At 42.5% G+C, this 24,067-nt stretch overlaps 1 protein-coding gene and 1 long non-coding RNA gene across 3 annotated transcripts in view; one reads left to right on the top strand and one right to left on the bottom strand.

Annotated features, from left to right (window-relative positions):
- The window catches only part of AFF3 (ALF transcription elongation factor 3), a 532,210-nt gene extending 514,492 nt beyond the window's left edge, over positions 1–17,718 (bottom strand). Inside the window, exons 1-2 of one of the 2 annotated variants that reach the window (XM_077915032.1) lie at positions 17,601–17,700; positions 16,582–16,693 (exon numbers count right to left, since the gene is read on the bottom strand). In XM_077915032.1, coding sequence (XP_077771158.1) covers positions 16,582–16,631 — 50 coding nt within the window. In that variant the 5' untranslated portion in view covers positions 16,632–16,693; positions 17,601–17,700. Of the gene's footprint in view, positions 1–16,581; positions 16,694–17,600 lie in introns of both variants that reach the window. The other variant, XM_077915033.1, reaches the window with a different exon arrangement.
- A 5,633-nt stretch (positions 17,719–23,351) lies between these two features.
- LOC144323984 (uncharacterized) overlaps positions 23,352–24,067 on the top strand; it is a 31,623-nt gene continuing 30,907 nt past the window's right edge. Inside the window, exon 1 of the long non-coding RNA XR_013389360.1 lies at positions 23,352–23,490. This is a non-coding gene — a long non-coding RNA (uncharacterized LOC144323984). The remainder of the gene's footprint in view (positions 23,491–24,067) is intronic.

The following is a 24,067-nucleotide window of genomic DNA, read 5'->3' as shown; positions in this document are numbered from 1 at the left end:
TGCTTATATAAACAATTGTATCTTACCATATTATGTAATATGAGCACATTTAAACACCATATTTTATTCACTCCTCATAATTCTATTTACTGATTAGGAAACTAAGCTAAGAAGAAAAATTAAGTGATTTCCACAGGGTCAGGATCTAAAATCTGAACGTGTCACATAAGAAATAACATTATGTGGGAATTTTTCAGCATACGCCAAGGTAAAATTCTTTAAATAACTATTACATAAGTTTCTGAACTTGAGTACTCGGGTAGGCATATTTTGAAGTCTGATTATCACTTAAAGGACAGTCACTCAGAGCATGTACAGAAATGAAGTTTCCATATTTCCATGGGGCCAAGTCCTGGGAAAGTCATGTTTACTTTTCTCTCCAGTGTTCCTGAGTTTCTATTTTCAAAGAATAAATTGACAGTCTTTTCAAAAAAGGAAGCTATTCATCAAAATACTGGTAAAATGAATCCAGCAACATATGAAAGGATTATATACCATGACCAAGTGAAATATTCCAGGCATGCAAGGTTGGTACAACATACGAGGATCAGTCAACATAACACATTACATAAATAGAATAAAGAACAAAACACACAATTGCCTCCATAGACGCCTAAAGCCTTCGACAAAATCAAACATTCTTTTATGATAAAAACACTTAACAAACTAGAAATAGAAAGAGGAACTTCTTCAACCTGATAAAAGGCATCTATGAAAACCCACAAACAATATCATACTTAATACTGAATGACTGATGCTTTCCCCCTAAGATAGGAATAAGCCGAGAAAAAAATGTCTGCTCTCACCATTGCTGGTCAACATAGTACTGAACATTCTAACGTACCGACTAGGCAAGAAAATGGAATAAAAGATACCCACATTAGAAAAAACGAAGTAAAACTATCTCTATTCACAGATAACATGATCTTGCACATATAAAATCCTAAGAAATACACACACATACACATTCATTCCCACACGCACATACACACTTACTAGAACTAATGAATACATTCATCAAGGTTGCAGGATACAAGATCAATATACAAGAAAGACAGTAAAAATAACAGGGACTCACAATCCCATCACTAAATACTAACAACTAAAAAGTCTGGTCTTCTAATTTCATATAATCTCAACCTGAGATGCAGAATATAAAATTCAGAATTTATTTTGGCTTTCAATACTATCTATGATATTTGGTTAAGAGACATGTTTCCTGGTATACACACAGCTCTGGAAAACGTGGAGGGAAAGATACTTTTGTTTATAGAGCCAAGAAATTTAAGTGATACGAAAAATTTTGAAGCAACAAAAGAAATTCTGCCTGGCTCACTAAAGAACACTAATCTGTTCAGGTTTTACTTTTTCTCTAATGGGTTTTCTTCTAAGTACTTTATAGCAGTTGCAATTAGTTCAAAATATTGCATCCTGGTGCTCATACAAACTAGAAAGTAATGACTACATTTTCAGTTATTTCATTTATATTCTTACTTTGGCCTAGTCTCCCAGAGATTTTAACTCCATTAAGCACTTCACAATATTGGGTTTCCTTCTTCAATTTCATTAGAATTAACATAGAAGTGGTATCTTATTCCAATAATATTGAATACACTTCTTAGGTAACACAAACTGAACATACATAGGAAGGAAAGTTGTTCATTATTTCAGAAAAGCATTACATTTGAGTACAGACCCAGGCTATCCTAAAATCCACAAAGTGTAAAGTGAACCAAGAGTAAGCCTGACTCTGAAAGGTCCTGCCAGATTCCAAGAAAATCCTTTCATAGCCCTTACCCTCAAGACTTCAATAAACATGCATGCATTCATTCACTCACATCAACAGTTAATTATCATTCCCTCTATATTTGTAGTTTACCACATCTTTTGTCTAAATGTCTAAATTTGTTTTAAACAAAAATCATGTCTAAATTTGTTCTAAACAAAAATCAAGATGAGGCTCAAGTCATAAGCAAAGCTTCAGTTAAAGAAAACATTAATGTGGCTTTTTCCCAGATAGTTTACTGCCTGATTCCCTTACAATTTATATATGGATTTTACTCCTCATTCACAATTTGATTCCAATTAGTGACTGGCAAGCAAAGTCTGATTATTAATTTAAGAACCTGGACATTATAATTGAATAATAGTATTCTACTATATATGATAAAGGCACATTGCTTAAAAATGAAATATTAAATAAACACATAGTTTCAAAAATAACTTCCCTAATATTGTAAAGCTGACAACATGGAAACTTTGGCTCTTTGGATGAACATATTTCACCAACTTTTTTCATCAGCTACCCTTTCTGCCATGAAAATTCAAAAAAGGTGATAAATTCCAGTAAAAAGAAAACCACGGGCCAAAAGACAAAAAATTCTATAATATAAAAGAACACACTACTAGACATTCTGGAAGCTCTTTTTCAAAGCTTACTAGTTTCCTTTCATTTAAAAACATTGATTAACAATAACAATAAAATACTGATGAATTGCTTAGTAGACTATATGTATCATTGTTTTCAGTTTTTCATTGCCTTCCTTTAGGAGGATATGCATCCCTGCTGATCACCATGTGACTGGCACTACTGCTTCATAAAAGGAGGATATTTGTCCTTCCTACTGATGTCAGGTTTGGGCTTATGATTAATTAGGCCAATGAAATGGGAGCCATGTGATAGTATGCCATATACAGCAAAAGCTCTTTCATTCTCTCCACCAAGAGGATGGCATGTTCCAAAAAAGGTATATACTCTATCAGCCTTAGTCACACGAGGGTACAGTTGACCTTCAAGTGCCGCATAATGTGGGTAAGAGTTACACTTTGAGATTGTAAACCACTGAGATCTAGGGGTTATTACCACAGCAATGCCTGACAAAAGCTGACTAATGCAAACTACAATTCTAGCATTTAACCCACTTTGTCATTTTAATTTATCTGTTAGTAGACAAACCTGATGGATGTCATAAACAACCTTTAGGGAATGTTGATTTCACAATTCAGTATGAAAGAAATGTGTAATGACTCATCTTCTTGGTTTGCCAGAATAAAGCAATTTGATATAAAGCTATCCTATGTTCTTCAGCAGCAATTAATGCAGTGACAAGAGAAGGGAATCAAGAGAATAGAAAGCACCCAAATCTGAAGTCTATGGAAACAATGAATACATCACTTGGGTTCACTCTATAGACTACAATAGGCTGTCATCCAGCTGGAGAATCTGAGGTCATTCTAAGTCTGAAAATGGGGAGCAATCATATGGATAAGGATCAAAGTAGACATATGAGGTAAAGGTACAATCATCCATCTGAAATAGTGGAAAGACCTCAGTTTGGTACTGATGAAAAATTACTAGAAATTTTGTCATTGGGGCTATCCAAAGTCATTGCTCTGAAGTCCACCGAAACAATTCCATAATATAATTATATTATATATCATAATTATAACAATTATAATTGTTCAAGTTCTCTTAGTTTTTATTGTAATTGAAATGTATATAGTTTTTTTTTTTAAATAGGCACATACAATGCATAGGGATCTTTATACCAACACCGAAGAGGATTGTGAAGTCACAAGAAAATATTTCTGCTCTCTATAGAAGAAAGTATTAGACTATCTTCTATTCTTATCTGCTGTAGTTATTAAATAAACACAGCCCAGAGTTGAAAAAAAATACCAATTTTTTAAAAAGATACAAACTGAGTGATTCACATAAATGCTTCTAAATATGTTTTAATCAACAGAATGGATACAGCAATTAAATACAATTGCTAATAAAAATAGTAAGTAACCAAGAGAAGTGAATAAAGAATAATAAAGTTACCATTCTAAGGATCTACTATGTGCCAGGTTATCTGTGTATATTATCTCATTTAATCTTCATGATACATCAGCGGCACAGGCATTATCTCCATTTGATACATAAGGAAACAGGCACAAGAAGGTTAAGTTATTTGCTCAACTAGAGAATGGCACAGTCATAATTTGAACCCACTGCATGCTGGCTCCAAACCCCTTGCCCTTCCCATTATCAGACGCAAAATTCTTTCTGGAATTTTGTCACCATGTGGATTTTTAACCTACCTTAAAGTCTAATTTGTCTTATACTCAAAGATTTTTACATATTTAAAATCATTTTTGTCATCTGTTCCAGTATGTCACAATTCCTTATGCCAAGAATCTATTAATTTTACTTCCCCTGAAGTGCTAGTGACATAAATTAATCCCATTTATTCTTTCAATGTCATCAAAGCAACACTTTTTATAGAATCAATTGTATAGCTAGAAGAGATAGTATTTCTGTAGAAACTAAAAAGAAATTATAAGATAATCTACACAGAAAAGAATCACTTCACACACAATTTCAGATTACCTTTCTAAGGTGGTTGTATTTTATTGTTGCACCATCATTATTATTAATAAAGTTACATTTAGGTGTTATGATAGATTTGACCAGCTGTGGTGAACAGTTGTTATCATTTTCTTCATCCATTAAACTTGTCAAATTAGTGGTTTTATGAGTATACAAATAATTAAGAGAGAAAACAGATATAGACAACGTATTTTTATGTTTTAAACACTGACCAAAAAAACTGGTAGCTAAAATGGCAATGAATTATGATCTTTGCATAGTAAAACCTGTTTAATTGGAATTCTTGTCCAAAATACACAGTAACTTGGACACAATATATTATTCCTTCTGAGTTAAAAAGTTCAAACAAAATCTTAAGATGTTTTTCTGTATGTATTTCACTGTACCTGTTGGAGACTATAAAGATATACATATGAAATCACAAATATTTTAAAGTTGGAAAGGACCTTGGAATTCATGCCCTATGATTCTGTCACTGAGATACTTTTTGTATGCTGGTGGCTACCTGTGAGGACTGGAGCCAGACTGTCTGGACTGAAGCTCTAGCTCTGTACACACTAGTTGTGGGGGCTTTGGATTAAGTTACTTTGCACCTTTGTTTCCCACTCTTGATATAAAATAAAGAATAAAAGAACCTCCTCACGGGTGATGAAGATTAAATGAGATATGATGCACATAACGCGCTCACTACACTTCCTTACATGTAAGAAAAACTAAGAATCTCTGACGCCAGATGGGCTAAGTGCCCTTCCAAGGAGATTATGGCCGTTAAATGTCGGAACACCATTCTGGGGCACCTCATTCTGTCAGTCTTGTGTGTTTGAAAACACTTTTTAAAAATCCATTTTAAACAGTCCTCAATTAGAAAAGTCTACAAATTTTTTCCTGGCTACAGAGCTTCATCCAATTACTTCAAAATCAAAATTACTTTTAAAAAAACACTCTAATTAAATTACAGATGGTGTGACATAAATTTATGCTCAAGTGGTGTATGCAGACTTTTCATTCATTAGTCACTTATTCAAAACTATCTATGAAACATTTATTATTTACATTTTAGAGTCTAATATTTGATACTACCTTCTTCTCTATGGTTCCATGTCCCAAAACTTCCATTTCTCAGATTTTTTTTTAAAGTCTCCACCACCCTCAACTCATCTACATCTATAACCACCCACTTGCTCTTCCTCTTATTCTGGGCCTGACCTAGCCCATCCACTTCCTTCTCTGAGACATGCCACCATCCATTTGCTCCATCTTTCCCCTCAAGAGGAGACCATTCATAATCTCCACTTCCCCACCTCCCATTCATTCTTGCACCCCCACTGCCAATTCCATCAACCATTTCAACCTTCTCGTGTTAAGCAACTACTCTAAAGCAGTTGACCTGGGCCCCACTTTCTCATGGTTCCTTACATCTCCAACCATTTGTTTTCAACCCTCTTCAAGGGCTGCTTTCCAAACCAATGTCCCTCTGTGCCCTCAGCTTAATTCTCATCCTCTCCTTTCTTCCTGGATCATCTTGGCCAATTTCACAGGTCTCATCAGTATCTGTATGCAGATAACTCCCAAATCTTTATTTCTGTTCTAACCTTAACTGTCATTATCATACAATAAACTTTCTATGGGCAATTCTACCTGGAGGGCTTAAGGCACTTCAACTGCAATATATTTATATCCAACCACTTCATCTTTCCCCATTCAATTTGCTCTTCCTCTTATATTCCCTACCTCATCACACAAGCTAAATATTCTAAAAGCATCTCTGGTCCCAGTCACCAAGTTCTTCCTGTATAATCGCTGAACACCTCTCCACTGCCTCCTCCCCTCTCCATCCGCATTGGCCTCATCTTGGCAGCCATCACTCCCTGAACTGACGTTCCCATCCTCACAGCCACCAGACTCATCCATGGACAATGCCTTTTAGAAATAATGATAAAATGCAAATGTGGCCATTTTGTTCCTCACCTCAAAGCCCTCAATAGCAGGCTATTACCTACTAGAAAACTTTGGAGCTCCTTGGAATGCCAAGCAAGGCCCTTGGAAGTCTGGCTTCTGGGGCTCTTCTCCCCCACTCCTCTCCTGCTACTCCTTATCTTGAATGCTTCAGACCTGCAACTTACCTGCATTCATCATTGTTCACAACACACTCTTTTTCATCTTTTTGTCTTTGCTTATCTATTGTAACTATTGCATTATTTTACACCTTTGTACCTACCCACATTTCCCCTATTCCCAGCCTCACTAACTCCTATTCATCCTGTAAAACTCAAATTAGGTCTCATTTTCTCCAAGAATCTTCCCTAAAACTCCACACTGAGAAGAGTACCTTTTTATGTACTCCCCAGGATTCCTTATTACAGCATATAAAAACTCTACTGAGATTATTTGAAATAATCTGCTCCAGGCTAAAGTATAAACACATCAAGGGCTGGAAAAGTGGTCTATTCACTTCTGTGTCTGGTTCAATAAATGGTTGTTCATCTCAACCCAGAAACCTATAAATCCAGAGGAAGAAAGTTACAAAGAGCAGTTTAAAGCATCCATACTGTGTTACATTATTGTATACGATATTTTAGGACTTTAAAATATTACTTTTGTCCTGCTGAGGGATAAGAGTAAAAAAAAAAGAATAGAAACTAATTTATGTAACTAATTATCTACCTAAATATTAGAAACTGAAATACCATACTTCCTTTCTAGACTATAAATATTTAATTTCCATACTGAGAACTTGTTAACTCAGCCTTGGAGTATTCATTTGAGTTGAGGAGAGGGAGGGGGAGGGTGGCTGGATAGCAGGTAAAATATACCAGCTTTCCCACAGAATATCTTTCTCAGGTATTCTGCTCATACTAAAAGAATAAACTCTACTTATTAAAAACAAACCAAAACAAAAAGCACTCTAAAGGAAAGTCATCTAAAAGATTTAGTTCTCCGGAGAAGTCATGCCATATTCTGGAGAAAGACCTATCTTCAATGAAATGAACAGAAATAGGAGAGTCCGTATGGTACCAGCTGAGCAGCCCTGTCCTACACTTCTGAGGACTCAGCAGGCTTTGCACACAACATCTGTCCTGAGCTCTGAATATCCTACCACAGCAGATGCGTCTGGTGCTCAGACACAGCATGGACTTTATCTGCGTCACTCTAACCTGAGCCCAGACAATATAGGCCAGGTCAAAGGCTTCATCCTACAGAGTTACACAGCCAGAGGTACAACTGGTATACCACAGTAAAATATTAAACCATTTGATTTTATATCAAATAGAGGCTATTACATATGGATGTCAGTTGGGATAGCATGGTTTTCCCGTTACTGCTGATGCTACTATCTATTTCCTCTGGACAACAGATGACTCACATATTTTGCTCAAAGGGTCCCACACTCCATTCCACTACCACTGCAGACCATGAGGAGAGCTGGCAGGACATCGGAGTAAGTGGAAGGACCAAAACACTCCCCATCCCGACCCTCTATTTCAGTGAGCTGCAGTGTCCACGGCCTGTGAAGATACATGTCTCTTAGCCTGAGGTAAAGTCCACAAACTCCAACAGCATTTTCCTGCTCAGCAATTCTGAAAATTGACACCAGTGGGCTCCCCATCATGGAATATGGTTGGTATAAAAGGGAGCAACGAGGGAGGGTTGTGCTGATGGCCTGTCTTCTCAGTCAAAACTCTGAATAATGTAACCTAAGTTCAGAATTTAGTTGACCGTGATCAGTTGCTTCTTTGTTCTTAAGCAACTCTTGGGTGTTTCTTCTTAGGAGCAACCTCTGACTCTGAGAGTCCTTTTTTTTTTACCCCTGAGAGTTGTCTAAATCGCCTGACTATTCTGCTGTTTGTACTGTATGTTGATGGCCTATAAACAGTGTTTTCTGTCTTGTAAAAGAAAATATATTAATTTGATAATACTAGGACAAAACAAAGCCATACTCACAAACACCCACCTTCCTTATTATGGGCCTGACCTATCTTCTTGAGGGAAATATTTTCCCTCCCCTCCTCCCAATCTGAAAGAAAAGTTAAATTGGTGGAATAATTACAAGAAATTATTAAACACTATTAGACAGCATAATGAATTATGATGTATAAGGCAGCATCACAACTAGAAGTATAAATGAGGAGTCTTGCCACAAACAATGGTCTGAAAGCTATTGGAAGCACTTCCTCTGTGGGTTCACATGTGTCCCAAGACTGCAAGATTTGAACTGGTCACTACTATTCCTGCAAAGTCAGCTTTCTTTTTCAAATCTGAAATGGTCACAATTGTTTAACCCAATGTGGCTTGCTCTTACCAGCAACAGTCTTCTATGCCATTTCAGAAAATGGAAATGTGCATGTGTGCACGCACACACACAAATCCTCATTAAGAAGATAAAGTAAATAAATTTCCTGTCCGTCTCAACAGCACATTCAAAGTCAACTGCACTATATTTGCTTATATAATCATTCCTATCTGCACTTATTTTTCTAATGAAATAGGATTGGAAATTCAACCCAGAAACTGCAGCTATGTGTGAGCACCTGATGGATTCAGGGCACTCTGTGGTCAGAGCTGAGGGATAGGGCAGCTGGCAGTGCTGGGTTAGGCCCCCACCTGAGGTGTCTGAAGACTTGCCCTTGGCTCCACTTGGAGCTTGAGTTTTGATTTCTCCCAGGACTTGAGGAAAGTTGCAATTTGCAGCTATGGCCACAGGGTAGTGCAGTCAATCTGCAAATAGCTACCCCTCTCCCCCACCACTGCCACCTCCCTTCCCCTCAGCACCCTACCTCCCCAATTCCCTCCCAGAGAGGGAATGGCTAGGAGAGAATGCAGACATTTGGTCTGAGCCCTGGGCAGCTCTAGGAAAGACTGTGAGATTCCCCGACAAATCCAGGAGTGTCTATAAGACTTGGCACCCAGTTACTCTGAGCATTCACTGCTGACACAGGAAAACCTGGCCTTTGAAGGACTGACAAGAACTGTAAAGTTGTAAAAAGTGATTAGCCTATTTATTACAAACTTCATTTACTTCGGCTTTTATGTTTATTCGCCCCTGTGTCCCCACTAGGATACAATTAACCACCCCCTCACTCATCAAAATTGTATTCGAGGGATGCCCGGGTGGCTCAATGGTTGAGTGTCTGCCTTTGGCTCAGGGCCTGATCCAGGGTCCTGGGATTGAGTCCTGCATCAGAGGAGCCTGCTTCTCCCTCTGCCTAGGTCTCTGCCTCTCTCTCTGGGTCTCTCATGAATAAATAAATAAAAATAAAGTCGTTTAAAAACCTGTATTAGAAAGACCCACGAAAGTAAAATAAATGCTGCTCTAAACGTACCTTCCTGGCATCATGGAATTATAATGTTATTTTTTTTTTAATTTTTTTTTTTTTATTTATTTATGATAGGCACACAGTGAGAGAGAGAGAGGCAGAGACACAGGCAGAGGGAGAAGCAGGCTCCATGCACCGGGAGCCTGACGTGGGATTCGATCCCGGGTCTCCAGGATCGCACCCTGGGCCAAAGGCAGGCGCCAAACCGCTGCGCCACCCAGGGATCCCGGAATTATAATGTTATTATGCAACCCCTTCTTCCCCCAAAATCAGGAGAAGAAAGTGCAGTATTTTAAAAGAACTTCTTTTTAAAGTAATTTTCACCTTTTAGTTCTCCCTACTCAAAGTTTGGTCTGTGGACCAGCAGTTTACCAGGAAGCTAGTTAGATATGCAGAATCATAGCCTCACCCTGAACCTATTAAATCATAATGTATATTTTATCAAGTTCCCTAAGTTACCCGAAGGCAAGTTAATGTCTGAGAAGCACCTCCTGGATGACAGTTAAGTACACTGACTTATGTTCTCAAAATATTATAAGCCCTGGATCTTTTCTTTCTCAAGATACAGTTTATAGAAAAACAAACATACCTTGAAATTAGAAAATAAAAACAGGTTATTTCCTAGAACTGGTGATGATCCACTGAAGTCAAAGCTTTTTTCTATCTAAACTACCAGACAACTAATTAACATTTCAATGAACACTGACAGAAAAAGTGTGGTCACTTCATAACTTAGATACAGTACAGGTATGACAACCAAAATGTAACCAAGACCAACAGACTCATATTACAGCACTCCAGAGGGTTTCTGACAATTAATTTCCTGTTCATAAAAAGGAAAATTAAAATTATTTTCAGCATCAAGTTAACACATAACTCTAAACAGAGTTGTTATGTTAGTGGTCTTCAAATTACAGTTCTTTTTGTTTACCTCAGCTAACAATGAGCCCCCTGGGAAGAAATTATGTGAAGAAGTTTAAGTACCCTCTATGCCATCCTCCACATGTGAGTGGGGAAATTACAAAGGGGAAAAATACACAAGAGAAAATTAATGACTTCTGCACTCTTTGATTCCTGCTCTCCTACGATGGGAATGATCATAGATTTTGAAGTTGGAAGAACTCAGATAACTTACTGCTGCTGGCCCACTTCCCCAGGAATCTTTTGTAAGAAGTAGCTGGCAGGGCATCTGCAGCCTCCTACAGACAGGTAATTGTTACCCTCCAACATAGCAGGGTCACATCCCCTTTAGATACTCTCACACCCCCTGATCTCACCAGTGCCCTTAAATAACCCAAAACAGCTCCAGGCCCCCTTCCCAGTGAAACTGCTTCAACCCCTTCAGGGGCTCTATCATGTCTCCAGGGGTTAGTTTCTGTAGACTAAACCCATTTAGTTTCTTGGATGGTGTGGTGTCCTCTTACCCTGGTAATAACTGTGTATTTTGTTTCTATTGAAACTAAATTATGATTAGCCTGACATAATTTAATGAGACCCACAGTGCCAAATGAAGTCATTTGATGTAATGGGTGGTAATTCAATACATTCTCAGTGAAACATCAAAGATTATGTAATGGTTAATATATCTACATACGTTAGTAGCACAACCACAAGTAAGGGTGTATTTGTCTGCTAGAGTATGATATACAACTAAGAAAAACTACCAGCCTCCACTCTAAAATGTCCCTGGATCCCACTGCCAGGGACAGAACTCTGTACCAGATGGATGACCTGACCCAACGTGGCCTTTCTGTATCCTTCCTTGTTTATGATAAAGAGACTTTTTAAGGAAGCGAAGGGTATTAAAAGAACTACATTTGGCATTCACAAAGCAATTGACACTTTTATTACTTAACATCACAACCTTATGAGGTAGGCCACTATAAGTGCTGTCATTTTATAAGTGATTAAACCAAGACTGAGAATAGGAAATGAGAAAAATCGTGAGCTGCCCAGGGCCAAACAGAAAGCAAGGCTGGAGCCAACTGAATTCAGAAACCTCAATTAAATTCCCAGACAAAAGAGAATGGGCAACATTTAAAGTAAGTTTTATGGATTTCACTTTGAAATAAAACAAGGAAACATTATGTTACCATTAAATGATATTAAAATTGTTTTTTATGGCCTTGATTTTGCTACCAAGGCTTTATTTTCAAAATAAAGAAAATTTAAACAGGCAAACTTATACCAGGTTAAAAATCCCATTTATACAGAAAAAAATCTTGCATTCCTTTTGAGACTTTTTTCCTTCAATTCGACTGCTATGCTAACCAATATTATGCCAAACGGCCTCGTACCAGTTGCTACATCTAAAGTGTCATTGATTAGACCCATTCTGGTTCACAGGGACATTCTCCCAAAATAGATCCCTAGCATTTTATAACCCTCCTACATTTTCACAAAAGAGAATCTGGAACACAGGAAGGAATCACTTCCCCACACATAATACTCATCTTCATCGTCATCAGAAGGCATGTGGTTAAAATTCATCTGCACACCCAGTGCTCACCGTCTCTGTAACGCTGTGGCCCCCAGCCAAGCCTGAGTCCTCAACTTTAACACCGTGCATTACCCAGTCTTCCCACCTGGTTTTCTCCAAGACACACCTACCCACAGCCAGGCTCATGCTCTTCACAGATGGGGGCGGCACTCAGCTTCTTGCCCCCAGCACTCCATAGCTTCCCATGGATATCTCCTTGCCTCTTGCACCCAGGCAACCAGCCCCCTTCAATACTGCAGCCCACAGGTCCTAGCCCTGAAATCCACTTGTAGAAATATTTTCATCCCCACACATGCTAAGTAAGGCCTTTCCTAAGCTCTGGATATGCTCTAGGGCTCTCAACCAAAGAGAACCATTGTTGCCAACCATACAGCCACCTTGGGCCAGTCACCTGCAGTAACCCTGCAGAAAGCATGTGGAGGGTCCCTGTGTGCACCTCTCCTTCTGCCTTCTGTGTTCTACTGAACTGCTTTGACCCCAAGAGCCAACAAGAGGCATAGTGGTAGGCCTTAAAATGTTTGCTTTGCCGGGGCTACAGGAAAGGGTCAAGGCACCTGAGGGTCAAGGTCAGGAATCTGGAGCAGTTTTCTGACACTATACTGGGCCTGGGAAGCCAAACTAACAAGGAATGAAAGAAGCCATGGTCTGGCCATGTCCATTGGTAGTTGACTTGAAGAGAACCAAATGTGACAGTAGGTACTACTGGGAAGCACTCCAGTACTATCAGTGGCTCTTCTTCACTGTTTTCAACCTATGGGTAGATGGAAAATTTGAAAAAAAATAGAGTGGAAATAGAATAGAAAATATCAAAATGCATCACACATAGTAAGGATAAGCATTGCCTTGTGACAGTTGTTTCAGTTATGTGTATGGGTACTCACAAGGGGTCGAAATGTTAAATGATTTACTGTGAGTCATGGTCTAAAGTGCTTGAAAGCCACTGGTTCTATAGTACCTATCACAGAATAATGCTTAATACTCTATGAATACTTGCTAAATGAACAAATTGATAAGTATGAAACAATCCATTTATCATACTTCAAAGGTTCTAATTTGAAAGAATATAAAGTATAATGCCTATTTGAACAAAAGTAAACGGATTCTGGCCTATGTGAATCTATGGGGTGGGGGGAGTGTGGTGAGGGAAATAGTAGAGAGAAATATGAATATTTCTATTGTATTTCGATAGTCTTTCTCTCCAATAACTGAAAAGTTTTATATTTAAGACAATTTTGACTAAGTTCATTTGGAAAACTTTTCCCACTCCCTGAAACTGCCTCCTGATTACAGAAGTTCTGCATCTTTAAAATACTTGGTATAGGTAATTCCACCATGATTCATAAAAGGATCTTTCAGAAACACCATGAAAGCCTTTGTTCAAGTTCTTTCTTTGCCCAAGATGCCTCTATGTCCTCTCAATACCCCGACCCCCACCATCTGTAAAAATCCCATTCATCTTCCAAGGCTTAGTTCAAAGGCCACCTTTTCCATGGAAGCGTTTTGGTTTTTTTTAACTCAATTTTTCCTCTTTCCTTCCTTTACCACCCACCCCAGTCCCAAATATGGTCTTTTTCTCTTCTGAATCACCAGTGTTGAAAACTTCCTTTTTTATTTGTATACTCATCTCATTCCCCTACTAGATAATCACATGCACAACCCACAGTTTACTCATCTTAGTACTCCTTATAGCAATCAGCACAAGGTCTTAGACTAAAGAAATGATCAATTAATATTTAAATGAATAAATGAAAGTAATGTTAGATTGTTAAAAGGGAGGGTCATTATTTTAAAGGCCCTGAGGAATGGCTATGTCCAGCAGCTGATCAAAAGGTGATGGAGAACAGGAAGGAGCAGATGGGAAGAGGGTGGGAGGCTGGTAAGAGTGCTGTTCCTCAGGATACCTGCCTCTGCAAACTTACAGAATCCCCAACTCTCCAGGGATCCAACTCTACCCAGTGAAGCTATGGAGCTGGGGGCAGGATGAGTGCCTTCACCCTGTTCCAAGCTCTCTATTCTCTTTAAACCAGAAATGGGAAGTGAAATTAGAAAAAAAAAAAAATTAAAAAAAAAAGTAGAAATTAGGGCTACTCTTTTCAACTTTAAATAAGGCTGAAAGGAAAAGTTTAAACAAGCTATCTGGACCATTTAGACTCAAAAGGCCTCCTTTGAAAAATAAGAATGAGGGTTTTGGCAGAATGTGGGGGAGGTACAAGGAGGTGGAGGAGATGGCTCTTGAATTCCTTGATTTTTTTCAATAATACTGAGCTTTCCTCTTCATATTGTCTATACGGTCATTTGGGGACATTTTCTGTGACCGGCAGACTAAGCTAGCTCAGGTTCAAAGCCACAGTCACAATTAATAAATTTGTTTTATTGGAAAACAATGCCCACCAATTAGGAAGAACTATTAGGGATTAAAATACCATTCTCCTTTGTCATTAACCTGTACCTTCCCCCACCATCTCCAAAGAAACATGTTTTTCTAACATGAATGAAAAGAATAAGTTTTTAGTGGTGTTTATTTTAAATGTATAGATATTTATAAGTTAATTCATGTAAGGCAGGCATAATTTCCTAAATCCTGGTATTTATTTTTCAGATTTTTAATTTTAGATCAGTATCTTCTAGGGTTCTGACCTTCTCTTTCTTTGGTATTTTAACAGAACCTTAACTTCCAGTCCATCATGGTTTTGTTTCATAATTAACTTTAGAGCCACCCTCATACACTGGGAGACATCTGCAATATTGTAGAAAACCCACTGGATTTAGAGTCAGAAACCTGAGTGTTGAGAAGTTAATGGCTGGTTCAAATACAGCTCCTCCACTTCTAGATGTGTGACCTTGGGCAGGTTACCTGGCCTTCCCCACCCTCAATTTCTCAATCTGTAAAATGGGAACGGTAACAGATAATGCAATGGGAACGATAACAGATAATGCTTCCTGAGGCAGTTGTGAGGGCTAACTGAGCTAAAACATATAACGTACTTAGAACTGTGCCTGGTAAATGGTGAGTGTTCAGTCAATGTTAGTGTGAAAATTCTGCCCTCATTTGTTTTACCGGCTCAGTTGAGTCCTTTTACAATTCAAAGCCTCCATTTCCTTATCTATAAAATAAGACTCCTACTGCTTGCCACCAAGATTGTTGTCAGATTCAAATAAGCAAACAATGGATAAGAAAACATTTGACACACAAAGTACTCAAATGTTATTTTGGATCACTTATAAATTTAAAAATAAACCGTAAAACTGAGTGAGAAAATACCATGCAAAAATTCGTCCATAAACTGAGAAAATGCCTATGTTAGAAATGCATATTCAAGAAGTATGATTTATCTTTAACTTATCAGAAATACACAAGCTTTTGTAAAACGTAAGTTTTACGTCTGCAAACTAGAAACACCCCCTCGGTCAAGCCAAACTGTCCCACTATACTACAAGCAAGAAACCCTCCACATTTTTATAAGCCAAAGATAAACCGATGCACTGATTCAATGCTGACTGCGTATACAGCAACTTTTCAAAAATGCTTAAATTTTTTCATTTTTGAAAGGAATAAATGTACTCTAGATAACGTAAATTTCAAGTCAATACAACAGACATTGTATAACTGCTCCATCCAGGTAACCCAGCTGGAAACTAAGGATGAAAAGAGAAATAAAGCTTAGATCCTGTGCTGGAAAAGCCCACAGATTATAGCTGGTAATTTCAAACTATTACTTGTAAAAGTCATGAGGGGGCTTCGGTTTGAGTCAGCAAGCTGATGAGCACCATAAAAACATGCCAAAACAGTAAGTTCTTCCCTTTGATTGAAAAACTGTCTTTTAAAAGCAAAAGTCATTTTTAAAGCACAGTCTCTATCTAGAAAACTACTGAATTTGTGCCAGAAACCAACATTTCTAAATGTAAACCTGTAAAATAACAGGTATCTGTAAATGAAAGGCTGAAATAACCCCAGGAGCAACAAGACAGTAATTAGCAACTTTTATAGAGTAATAACATGTTTCATATTCTTTCTACACTGGCTCTTTGAAGTTTCCAGTGTAATATATAAAAGTTTTATTACATTAGGGCCCATCCTTGTGTATTTTATAAGCACCAGCATTATGCAGAGCAAGCTGCAGTTACTCATCATCAGATCTTTTATAAGAAACTGCTCAATAATGCACTAGCTCTGCGTCCAGTTTAGTTTGTTACACCTGGCTTTAGAAAGATAAAAGTGACTAGAAGCCTAAATCACTGAAAATAATCCACATTATCATCTATATAATCTATAAATCTCAAAGCAGTTTAGCTTTAAAATTGTACACTGCATATTCATGTGCACACCACTTGCAGTTCTAGACACATGCGAACTCTTTACTGAATTAAAGCAGAAAAAAAAAAAAATTTACCAGAGGCAGAACAGAGTGCAGTTAATATGCTCGTTCCAGCAGATGTTCATTCCCGTAAATATTAAACATAACACAAGTTCCTCCAGGAATATGCGGGCAGTAATTTTACCACCTGAATAGGGTTGGTTGGAAACATTTAGGAGATAGGGGTGGAAGGGAGGGTAGGAAATCAGAGGGATGCCGAGGCAGCCAATGGGATTTTTAAGAAACCCGCAACGAGAATTAAACTGCTTCTAGCGGCGATTCGCCTACAGCAGCTCCTCAACGTGAGGACACGGAGCAGCAGATCCCGGAGGGCTCCCGCGGCCGCCCGCCGCCCGCCGCCCAGGCTGGGAGCCGGAGCGTGGAATAAAGGGGCGCGCGGGGCGCCCGGGTGGGGGGAGCGGGGAGAGGAGGAGGACAACTGTAGCGAGGTGTGAAGAAAGGGCCCAGAGGGACCGTGAACCTCGAGGAAACGAGCCTCCCCGGGCCAAGGCCTCCGGAATTCCCGCACGGAGAAATCCTCGCCCCCTGCCCCCGGCGTCCACTTTCCCTCTCGGGTGGGAGCGGGCAGGAGGCGGCAGCGATGCCCCGGGCGGGAGGCTGGAGCATCCTCTAGGGGCACTTCCAGCAGCACAACTCCGGGGGTCGCTGGGGTGAACGCAGGGCGCAGACGAAGCGCAGGGAGCCGAGAGGCGCTGGGGCCGGGGCCGGGGCCGGGGCCGAGGGGTGGATCCCCGGGCACTGGGGACACGTTCTGGAAATCGGGGCTTTTCCTCTCCGTGGCTGCGCTCTGCCCCCCGGCTCCCCCGCTCCCCGGCCCTGGGCTGGGGCGGGCAGCACCGAGGGGAGAGGACGCGAAAGGGGGGTCGGGGGGGGGCGGGCGCCCCGACCCACCCCACCCCCACGGCGGCCGGCCGCTCCGAGCCCCCCGCCCAGGTGAGCGCGCGGCCGCCCCCGCCCCCGCCCCCGCCCCGCGCCCGCGCCCGCCCCCGCCCCGCGCCCGGGCGGCCGGCCCCGGCCCCGGCACCGGCACTCACCACAGCGACTCGAGGTCCCATTCCTGGAGCAGGGCTAAGTCGAAGCTGTCCATGGTGGGAGGTGTCAGCGCCGCCGCCGCCGCCGCCGCCGCCGCCGCCGAGGCTCGGGCCGCCCGCGCGCTGCAACGAAAGGCGCCGCTCAAGGTGCATCCCGGCCGCGCCGGAGCCGCCGCCCGCCCCCGCCCCCCGCCCCCGGGTCGGGCTTCCCCGCGCCCCCCGCCCCCGACGCCCGGCCCGCGCGGCGGGAGGCAGCGGCCGGCGACTCACCCGCTCCCCGGCTCGCGCGCAGGCACACTCAGCACAGAGCGGCGAGCTCCCCGCGCCAACGCCGCCGCCGCCGCCGCCGCCTCGCCCCCCTCCCGCCCCGCGCCCGCCCCTCCTCCCCTCCCTCCCCGCGGCCCGGCCCGCTGCAGCCGCCGCCGCCGCCGCCGCCGCCGCCGCCGCCGCCGCCGCCGCCGCCGCGGAGCTCTGCGCCCGCCCGCCCGCCCGCCTCTTTCTCCTCGGGGAGGCGCGTGTGCGCGGGCGAGGCCGAGGCGCGCGCGCGCCGTGAGCCCCGCGCCGCGCCCGCCCCGCGCGCCCCTGCGCTCCCCGCGCCGCTCCCCGGGGCCCCGCCGCCCCCGCGCCCCGCGCCCCCGCCGCCCGCCTGCCCCGGGGCCGCCCCGAGAGCGGGGGCGGGGGCCGGCGGGCGGCCGTGCGGAGCGCCGGGGGATGCTGAGCCGCGCCGGGCCTGCCGCATCTCCTGCCCCTCGCCCTCGCCCTCGCCCTCGCCCTCGCCCTCGCCCTCGCCCGGCCCCGCCCGGGCCGCACGCACTTCTCCTGCGGCCCAGAATTGCCCCGACCGTGCCGCGCGCTCCGGGCGCTGTGCCGCCTGCAGCCCGGGGGGGGGGGGGGGGGGGGGCTGGGGGCTGGGAATTCCCTGGCCGCCCCAGGCACGGGGAGAGTGAACGGAGCAGCCTGCAGTCGCGCTGTAAACAAATCCTTTAAAATATCTGGAGTCAGTAAGTTAAGTGAAAGGGAGGAAACCTCTACTGACAGGACCCGCAGTTTGGCCTACAGTGGGGGTCCCACCGTCCTCCGGCTGGCCGTCCCTGGAAACTAACCTCCTTTCTTTTTATTCCTTACAGGGAGGGGGGGCAGGCCCCCGGGTGTAGACTGCTAACTTCTCGCCCCATCTGTCTGGAAAGTGACATACTGTCAGCTGGAGGATGATAGAGTATCATTGTGGCTCCTAAAAAAAAATCAGGTCCTTTTTACCATTACTTCCTAGATCGTAGAGAACATCCCCCACCCCCCTCCTTACTTCTGCAGACATGCCAAGAAGTCCATGCCTAGATCAGGGCCGTGGCTCTGTTTCCCCACAGCTGGCCAAAATCAGAACCCCTCCTCAGTTCCCTGACTCCCCTGTCCTCTTGGCCACAGCTCTGGGGATCCAGAGCTCAGGATCCCAGAGAACTCCTAGAGAGTGGTACAGAGCGATGTGGTTATATCCCTCCCATCATTTGCACCAAACCCCCAATTCCTGCAGGCCGAGAGGCCTTTTCCATGCTCTCCCCTTTGTTCATTCTCACAGAAGGACCACTGACTGGAACCACCAGAAATCTAGACCCTTGCGTAAAAGTCACAGGATCCCTCCATCAAGCCTCCTCACCTCTCTGACCTCTGAATGAGGATTAACAAACTGAGTCTGGAGAACATGCAGAAGAAGAAAAGACTGATGAGAATTCTTACTTATTTGGGATCCGATTACAAAACACTCAGCCCCCCCACCCCCTTTTTCCCCCAGCTCTGAAGTAGTCCTTCCTTTATTAGCATCCATAACTGGTTGCAAAATGTAAAACACTAAACTAAGACAGAGTATCAACCTAGTTTCAGAAAATGGAATTGTTATTTTACAAGCTGACAACTCCCAGCCCCTAAAAATCTCCCTCATTAGTTGAAGGTAGTAAAGAGGCTGCAAAAGAACAAAGAGAATGTGAATAGAGGAGAAAGTACAGGTGTGAAGGGCTGTCTTCCCAAATCCCAGTCTACAGGACATCTGGAGAGTAAAGGGGAAAAAAAAATCTGTCTTCCTAATATCTCCTTAGCATAAGCCTTGTTGGAAATGTTTGCTCTGGCAAAAGTGAGATGCAGGAGACATCCAGACAGTATTCCCAGGAACAAAGGATGGGGGTGGAGGGTGGAGGAGAGTGAGAAGAACAGCCCCTCTCTGGAAGAACTGCAAGTTCCCCTGCCTGAACAAGAAATGCATCCTGTCCCTGTGCTAATGGCTGCAGCCTGAAGCTTCTCCAGAAAGAAGACCTCCCACCCCTCACAGAGATCTGACTTTCCTTCCCTTCCCACCACATCTGTTTATACAAAGGAGGGCTGCTGGAGAACAAACAGAACCATGTTTACTGGGAGTCCCATCCTAAGCTTGAAGCTTAAGATACAGATTTGCCCTCACCACAGAGGCTGAAGATAAATAGATGGCCCCGGAAAAGGAAAGCGAGAAAGCAGTTGGGGGGTATAGAGCCAGTGGAGTGGTTTACTCATAAAAGGTCTCTCTCCCCAAAAGCCTCGTAGTAGTGGGTAGATTTATATTTGAATTTAAACGCAGTGCCTCATATTACTACATGAAGGTACTTGAGCCTAAAGCAATTTCAGTGTGGGTATCCAAATATTTTTCTTCAGGAATCATCGTTATTTTCTGTTCGGGGGCTCCGAACATAGGGGAAGTTGCATTAACACTTTTATTTCCAATTATATTTTTGTGTCTAGTGTCCAGTTGGAGAATATGGTCTTTTGAAGAAACCCGAATCATACTTGTAGATATCGTATTTACTAAGTCGTCATGGAAATAAATCTAAATTAATAGTATTTACAAGTGAAATGTAGAAGAGTTAATGAGAACCTTTATAAGGTGATCTTTTTATTATTTTTATTTATCTGGTATATTAAGATGTTGCCATAATATGCCAGCCCCTAGATACACGTACCAAAACAAGCACTTCATCCAGGTGTCAAAATTTTAAATCTTGAATAAAAAAAAAAAAAAAAAAGATTTGGACTTTCTGGGATTTAGAATGCCAGAAGTAAAAGGGAGGTTTGGGGGTGTTTGGGTTTTTGGTTTGGTTTGGTTTGTAAAGGAATAAGAGACTACCTAAATTAAAAATAAAAATAAAAACTGGTGTTTCTTCTGAAGCAGATGTAGTTTCTGTGCATACTAACGACCTGGAGACTTGAGGGACTCTTTTCCTGGAGTAGATGCAGATAATACTCCAGAGAGCTGGTTGAAACCACCCAGCTTTGGAGAGCCACTGTGAGGAGTTAGCTAAGGCCTCCCTGGGTCAGGGGTGTTTTTTTGAGTTAAATCTGTGAATGGAAGGAACTGAGAAATGAATCCTACTCAGTCTGGGGCAGGCTGACAAGCACACTCAGCAAGAGCCCCACTCACATTCCACCAGCCTGGAATTGAAAGCCTCTAAAACAGACCCAGAAGCAAATCTGTAACATCCAACTAAGATCTCCTGGATCCAAGCTGAGAGAAGAGAAAGCTTGCCTGGCTTTATTAATCCATGCCTTATTCCGAAGATGTGGCTGCAACTCAAGTCACAATTGTGACCGGGTAGGTATTTTCCTTTTATATTCCCACCATTCCCCTAGAAAATATGCCTGGCTAAAAGCCAGCTGTGCAGGCGATCTTGCTGGAAGGTCAGGGGAGCCCCCACCCCACATCCTGCAGCATTGTTTGTCACTGCACCTTCTCTCATGTTCCAGCAAGGCTGCAGTCACATCACAGTCTGCTTCTCCTTCCAGAGGCTTCTTGAGTGTTCGTAACTATATCTAGGGATTGCAGGATAAGCCCTCTAGGCTTTCTGCTTGCAAATGACATGCTAATATGTCGAGCCCCAGGACAGCTTGGATTTTAATCCACCCAGGAGTTGTAGTGTCTTCAGGCCTTTCCCTCTGCCTTGGTATCTCAGAGTGGTTCTAGCCTGGGATCTGAGGTGCCTCTCTTTTTCTATTTTTTTTCATCATTCACCAGGTCCCGAGCAGATGGTGTGGCTGTGCTGGCTGTCATCACTCCTCCTATGTTTCCATGGAAACATGGGGCATAGGGACCATCTCTGCCTTGGGCTCTCTGACAGTATCCTCTGGCAGAGAACTTCAGCACTCTGGCCCCCTCCCCCTTGCTTGCCCACATCCTGGAGAGTTTGAGAAAGACTTGTGGCCCTGGTAGCCAGGTCATTTCAGAGATCATCTAAGGACATGCTCCCCACAAGTGGTTGTGAACTGGCTGCAAAAAGAAGGGGGAGGGGAAAGAGTGCTGATAACCTAGTTGTGCGGCAGTTGTGTTGCAGTAGTGGCATATCTGGATTACCTGTCCCCTCAGCCAGATTCTGTAATGGCTGATTATTGCCCAGATGTCAAAAGAGATGCTCCTAAGGTTGCATCTGCTCATCAGGCAGGAGGTACTTAATGAGCTTAAGCATGTTACTGATGTTTTACGCTTTACTGACGTTCCATCTCCTCCAAGTGCATTCCTTTTTTTTTTTTTTTTCCTTTGTACAAAACCAGGTTTTCCCCCAAGGAATGTATGTACCTTCCTCAAACTTTCCAACATCCTCCTGCCTACATAATTCACTTATATAGCCACTGAGACGTTAATTAGATTCAGAAGTCCATGGAAACAGCAGAGTTTGGCAGGGTCAGAGGCCAGGCAGGGCAGAGAAAAGAGCGGGGAAAATGACCCCTTAGGAGAGGAGTAGGGAAGCAGAGGGAAATTTTTCATGCCATTCAAGTACCAAACAAGACAAAGATAATTTCAAAAGGTGGTCAACTACCATAACATTGTTTAGAGAATTAAAGTATTGTCCAATTAAAGAGTTCTTTAAAAAAAAAAAAAAACTGATTTGGTATAAGAATCCCATGCATGTCTTTGGTGTTAGTTGCTCCTTATATAGCTGGTACAAAAGACTAGTGTGTGAAGCTCACCACATTTTAAAAAAGAAAAGAAACAAAGCAGGCATATCTACTGAAAATGAAAATACTGGCAGAAAATGCATAGGCTAGTCATAAAAGTAGATCAGAAAAGTATTCCTTATCATAGATCATGTATTTCATGCCATGCTGACCTACTTGGGGGATAATCCCATTATTTGTGATTTGAGATTCCCTTGGTGTTGGTAACAAGAACCAACCATCCTGACTTAAAAGTTAATATTCCCACTGGCTCTTTGTTGTGCTTCTTCAAGATGTGCACTGGCCATCGTGCAAGATTCAAAGACTATTAATCTGCTGAGAATAGGAGACAACTAATCATAATGAAAGCAAACATTTCTATATTATAATATTTTCATATTATAACTGGGTACTGTTCAAAGTGGCAGCTCCATTTTATTCCTCCTAAAACCACACAGGGTACGTTACCATTGTTTTTACAGGTGAGCAAACTTAAGGAACAGATAAGCATCACAAACCAAAGCATGGAGAAAGGGGATTAGATTTAGCAGCCACAATATCACACCACATCCCATAACTTTTGCCTTGATTGTCTATAGCTTTGGAGCATTCCTATGCCTGCAGGTGCTTAAATAATGAATGCAGCACAAACCTACTCAGAAAGTGAAAGAGAGCCCTCTACCTCTCTTCCTGTAGTCTTCCTTCCCCTAGGTTTTGACCTCTGAGTTGTGCCATGCCACACCTGGAGTAAAGACCCGCACTCTCTCAAGTCTCAGTGTCTTCTTTTGCAACATGAGAGGGCTGAGTTGGCCATCCTTTGTCAGTTTCTGTCTCTGACGGTTACAGAATGTTACAATTCTGCTTTCAGTTGTCCCTCCTGAGCACTGCCAGACAGGAATCCCTGGAGTATGTCAAGAGAGCCATAAATCTTTTTTGTTGTTGTTTAAAGGTAGGACCTCCTTCTTGGCTTAAACAAATCTCAAGGTGTTGATCTGTTCTAAACAGGAGAGCTTGCTGTTCTGTTAAGTGTTAACAGACAGCAAGACCAGCATGTCCAAGAGGAAGAGACTTGGTTTAGGTCTGGGGGGAAGTGTGAGAAAGAAGTCAGAACATGACTATAGGTGTCAGACTCTTTTCTCTATGGCACCAGAAAATATTCAAGTATGGAGCTGACGGTCCCCCCAAGCTCCTGGAGGACACTGGAGCTGCAAATGGATGGACTAAGGCTCATAGCCGGAAGACAGAGAAATTTCAAAATTATGTGTGGATGGGTTAAATATTGGCGTGGGCAAAGGGCATCAGTATAAGAGCCTTACAAGGTCTTTCAGATAGTGGCACCTCCTATAGCTCAAAGTCTATATGGAAAGTCCTCCATCCAGGAAAAAAGAAATAGAGAGCAGAGTCTACCTCATCAGGAGACAGACGAGTTATGACACTCACTGCTGTTTGCCTACTCAATATGCCTCCTCCTCTTATTTACTAATTAAACCTAAGTTTTGTTTGGGGAGCTAATATACCCAACTGAA

This window comes from Canis aureus, chromosome 11 (genome assembly GCF_053574225.1).
Source record: "Canis aureus isolate CA01 chromosome 11, VMU_Caureus_v.1.0, whole genome shotgun sequence".
In the NCBI taxonomy this organism is placed as follows: domain Eukaryota; kingdom Metazoa; phylum Chordata; class Mammalia; order Carnivora; family Canidae; genus Canis; species Canis aureus.
Note: the sequence above shows the minus strand (reverse complement) of the source record. Positions and strands in the feature narration are given on the sequence as shown.